The sequence below is a fragment of the Acanthisitta chloris genome, unplaced genomic scaffold (genome assembly GCF_000695815.1).
Source record: "Acanthisitta chloris isolate BGI_N310 unplaced genomic scaffold, ASM69581v1 scaffold6855, whole genome shotgun sequence".
NCBI lineage: Eukaryota > Metazoa > Chordata > Aves > Passeriformes > Acanthisittidae > Acanthisitta > Acanthisitta chloris.
In genome coordinates, this window is record NW_008675313.1 from 67,581 (window position 1) to 72,854 (window position 5,274).

At 34.1% G+C, this 5,274-nt stretch overlaps 1 protein-coding gene across 1 annotated transcript in view; it reads left to right on the plus strand.

Moving 5' to 3' along the window:
* EYS (eyes shut homolog (Drosophila)) overlaps window positions 1-4,247 on the plus strand; it is a gene marked incomplete at its 3' end in the record, with an annotated part of 62,210 nt that extends 57,963 nt beyond the window's left edge. Inside the window, exon 9 of the mRNA XM_009075698.1 lies at window positions 4,081-4,247. Within this exon, the coding sequence (XP_009073946.1) occupies window positions 4,081-4,247 (167 nt within the window). The remainder of the gene's footprint in view (window positions 1-4,080) is intronic.
* Window positions 4,248-5,274: the final 1,027 nt, after the last annotated feature.

The window sequence follows — 5,274 nt, forward strand, 5'->3', positions numbered from 1 at the left end:
TGTCTCACCACCCTTAGAGTAAAAACCTTTTTTATCACATCTAACCTAGACTTTCCCTCCTTCAGTTTGAGCACATTGCCCCTTGTCCTATCACTGCAGTTCCTAACACAGAGTCCCTTTGCAGCTCCTTGTAGCCCCTTCAGAGATTGAAAAGTTGCTCTGAGGTCTCCACACAACCTTCTCTTCTCCAGGCTGAACAGTTCCAACTCCCTCAGCCTGTCCTCACAGGGAGATGCTCCAGTGCTCTTAGCAACTTTGTGGCCTCCCCTGCACTTGCTCCAACAGTTCCATGCCCTTCTTATGCTGAGGACACCAGAACTGTGTGCAGTATTCCAGGTGGATCTCACCAGAGCAGAGGGGAAGAATCACCTCTTTTGCCCTGCTGCCCACACTCCTGTGGATGCAGCCCAGGATTCCATTAGCTTTCTGGGCTGCTAGCATTCCTGTTTCCTGGTAACATGTGCATCTGAAAGTCCATGATGTGACTAGTCTGGTAGTTGTCCAACAAACCATGTAATGTCTGAGTTCTGCCTTGCTAGTTCTCTATAGATTTCCTCACTGCTGTCTCCTTCTGTCCCTACTTGCTCCTGCTATGTCGTGAAACTTGTAGGAACTTAAGGCAAAATCTCTTTGCAATGTTTGATGTGTTTAAAAGTTACCAGAGAGAAGGCTGATGATACAGCTGTGCACAGAAAGACTGACAGGAGTTCCATTTCTGCAAAAAGCAAAAATAAAGACTATAATCAACAACAAGAAAGCAAGACCAATTATACTTCCTTGAGAGATTAAAATGCAGTTAGAAACAAAACAAAAATCTTCTTGCAAGTTAATGCTCACAGCATATAATAATGAATATTATTTTTCTATGTTCAAAGGAGTCTAACAAACACATAATTGTTGTATTCTCACTTCCTTTAGTGAGAATTAAATTTGGGTAGGATTCAATCACATCAGGGTGAACTGCAGACCCAGATCCTTAAGTTCTGAGATTTTGGTATGGGATAAATTAAAATACTGTTGCACTTTTTTATGATTATAGTTATTTTAAAAGCTATGTACACATTACTATATAGCCCTTTCAAACAACTACTCAAACATGTTAATGAGTGTTTCAAAGGCTTTATCAATTCTTTTATTGAAATTTATGTGCCATAAAAATATACTGTGCAGAGCAGGCAATGTATTTATGAAGAGCAATCAATGTTATATCGCCTCGAAGTCCATGAGCACACACTTATCAGTGAATATGAAATATAACACTGAAATACTCACCAGCTCAAAGGTTTATATTTAAACTGTTCAGCATCTGGTAAACTTTAACATTTTTATGATTTAAAGTGTCATACTGAGTGCAAATATACTGTACATGGCAAAACAGCATAATGATGCAATAATGATTATGGCTAGTTAGTATGGGAAGTGATGGTGTGCCAAGGATGCTGATGGGAGCTAGGGAAATGTTTTACTGCAATATTTCCCTAAAAGGCCTCAGACATATTCGATTTATTCATACAAACATTTCATAGGCTATCATAAATGTCAAGTGGGGAAAAAAAGTAACTTTTACATATTTATAAATATCAACATGCATTCAATCTATGAGATGCTTAATTTGGGCATAATGTGAATAATTAGTAGATTTTCTAATGGAAAAGGGAAGAGAAATTAGAATTATGGAGTGATATACTGAGTTTTACTTGTTTTCTTAGCTTAGAGATCATTCATCTTTTTTAATTGGAAAAAAATAAGGGCCACGTTCAAACAAACAAATATTTTAATACTTTTTTGAAGTAAGTAATCCTTTGAAAGGAAAGATTTATATTATTCAAAAAATTTAATTTTTCATCACTTTATTCTTATTTTATTTTTTTGTGACTGGAAAGTAATTATAAAGTTTTGCATCCTTTAATTTCTTTGCCATTTCTAATGGTGCCTTAGTTATATAAATATATAAATGTGTAATGACATTAATGCATTGGGATGTGGGATTTTTTTCTTTCCCAGCACAACTTTTAATACATTACCACTGTTTTTAATTATATTTTATTTAAAAACAAATATTAAAAAAAGAAATGTGAACATATTAAGACAAGGGATATCTTGCTTTAAATTAAAATCTAGTCTGAACTTTGTAATCAGGATAAAGCCAACCTGACCTGTATCAAGAATTATGAAGGACTTTTAAACAAATCAGAATTTTGTCATCTTTAAATTAATGACTTCCAACAAGACCAAATGTAGCCACTTTCTATTATAATACCTTTTCTCTGTCATGCACTCAGGTAGACATGAACAGGAATAAAGAAAATATCCTTGTCCTGTTTGAATATCACCAACCCTAATATTTTTATTTACATGATCTCACAGAGAATTGATAAGAGCACTCGGAATAACAAATAATTGTAGGGCAACATACAAGGCCTAGATAATAGAATCAAAAAATCACAGAACAGCCCAGGTTAGAAGGGATCTATAAAGACCATCTAGTCCAATCTGTGATGGAAAAGTGAGGCTGGATAGATTACACACTTCAAAAGTCCACCTGTGACCCAAGCAATCCCAAATGTGGGGACATTATAAGATGTTTTGGGCTCCACTTCAAGAAAGACACTGAGGTACTGGAGTTGGTCCAGAGAAAGGCAATGGAGCTGGTGAAGGGTCTGGAGAGTAAATCATATGAGGAACAGTGGTGGGAGCTGAGAGTGTTTAGTCTGGAGAGAAGGAGTGTCAGGAGTCAACTTATCACTTTCTATAATTACCTGAAAATAGGCTGTAGTCAGGTGAAGGTTGACCTCTTCTCCCAGGCAACTAGCAACAGCACAAGAGAACAAGGGAATTAATTTTAGAGCAGAGATAAAAATCTATCTGATAGAGAAAGCTGCTAACCAGATTCAGTGCTAAAAATACTCTCCATAAATTTCATTTCAATTTAAAGCTGCTTTAGATTGCACTAATAACTTAAAAGGTAACACCTTTCTTCACTGTATAAAGTATCAAAATCACATTAAGAATACAATGAATATAATCTTGTGGCAATCTTAAAATATTTGTCTTAATTTTTTTATGGGTTTTTTAGATAATTTTCTTGAGTATAAACTTATTTGACCTATTTGAACTTTGAGAAAATTGTAAGACTCGGGAAAAAATCCAGCAAAAAATGTTGGAATATAAAAGTAAAAAGGCACACTTTAAAAAAATGCTAAGAAAACATTTCCCAAACCATACACATAGAAGTGGTTTTGGGTTTTTTTTCCACTTATGTTGGACTGTGGTTTTCTTCAAGATGTCATATTGAATAAGGATCCCAAGCCTAAAATTCAGTACTGAGAGCATAACAAAAATCTCTTCGTTTTAAGGTCAATTTAAAACTTAATCAAAGACAAATGAATTTTAGAGGATTTCTGCCAAGAACTGTTATTATTACAAATCTTAATGGCATTATAAAGAGATTCAGACTCAATCAAACTGAAGTAGTAGTGCATTAGCTCATCTTCTAGACACCATTTTCTTTAGACACCAATTGATTAGAAGGAGGGGTCTTAATTGCTTGGAAATGAAAATGTAGTTATCCTTCTCCACACTGGCAGAATTTTCATGGAAATGAAAAGGGAACCAAAAAGTAAAATGAGGAAAGGAGCATTTATTCAGACTTAGAGCTTTCTGCAATTTTTGAAGAATATGAGAAAACCATTTTAGTTAGTAGTATTAGCAAGTAACAACCAAAAGGAAAAAAGCTGGTCCAGTCTAAGTTTACCAATCTTTCAATATCTGCAGATTGAAAAGAATGAAGCTTCTGATATACCCAGAGCATAGATATCATATATATATATTTATACACACACATATACACACACACACACACATATATATATATACACACACACACATAAATATATATAAACATTCAAGGATAGATTGTGAATCAGAATTATAGTTGAAATTAAAAACCAAATTCAGCCTTTTTCTATAGACCTTCCCCCCACCCTCAAAACTTGACTATGTAAACCCAACACAATGTCTTTGTAATTCTCATCTTCAGGTATGACTGACTATGTAAATCTTTGTAATTCTCATCTTCAGGTATGTGCAAATGGAGGGAGCTGCTTCTACAATGAAGAAAACCAAAGACCTCACTGTGTTTGTGCTCTTGGATGGACAGGACAAACATGCCTAGAGAATATTAATGAGTGTGAGGGAAACCAGTGCCAACATGGAGCCACATGTGAAGATGGAATTAATAAATACAGGTATTAACACGATGCTTTCTATACAAGTCTACATAAAGAAATGTATACCCTATGAAAATATTTTTCCTTTCAAAAAGAATTAAAATGTAGTAATATTATTTTCACATTATAAAATGCCACTAACTTTAAGTAAGGCTGTGCATTCAGTAAGACAGTGTAGTCTGAAGTATTGCATAGGAAAGCCTCACAAATATTCCTCTTTGCTGGCCAAAGAAGTTAAACCAATTATGCAAAATCTCAGGTAAACATAATCTAGTTTAGGAAATGGCAAATACTTTATGAGCAGGGACTGTGACATAGAGTATTAAAATTTTAGTTTTAATTTTCAAATGAAATGCTATTTGTGACATTATATTTTTGGTTGGGGGCATCGCTAAAACCATCAAGTATGTGTTTTCCTTAGTGAGCTCTAACATGCTGTAGATATTTAGAAGTGAGATTTTATAAAAGTATGGGGGAAAATAAATGAGAAAGGGTTTCTTTGATAACCAGAGTTCAGCTGTTCTTATCAGACTTGAATTCTTCACTTTTCCTCCACAAAATCCAGAATATCTCAAATCTCTCCATAACATGTATGAATGCATTTTGAAAGGCTTTAATTCTGTGCTGTGCCATATACTTGGAAACACCTTACTTAATATGCTTTTGTGTTTCTATATAGAAAAAAAATGCAATAGTGGAATAAAATTAAAATAGAAGCAAATAAAAATTTTTTCCACTCCATCTCTGTTATAATAGTATGTTTTACAATTATAACTAAAATCACCCAATTAGCACAATAATACAGAGAAGTATATGACTCAGTACACCAGAATTAAAAGGAACTTTTGTCACAGAATTCTTACAGAGCATACATCCTTCCTTTTTGCTACCTTACAATCAACTCATATCAAATTACTGGACCATATCTTGACATTTTATTTGCCTGATAAATCTGTGCTTTTCCTTTCTATATCAGGAAAAGAATTCTGATAGAAGTACAAAGCCCTAACAAAATCCACTAACATTTACTGAGATATTAGTAAGT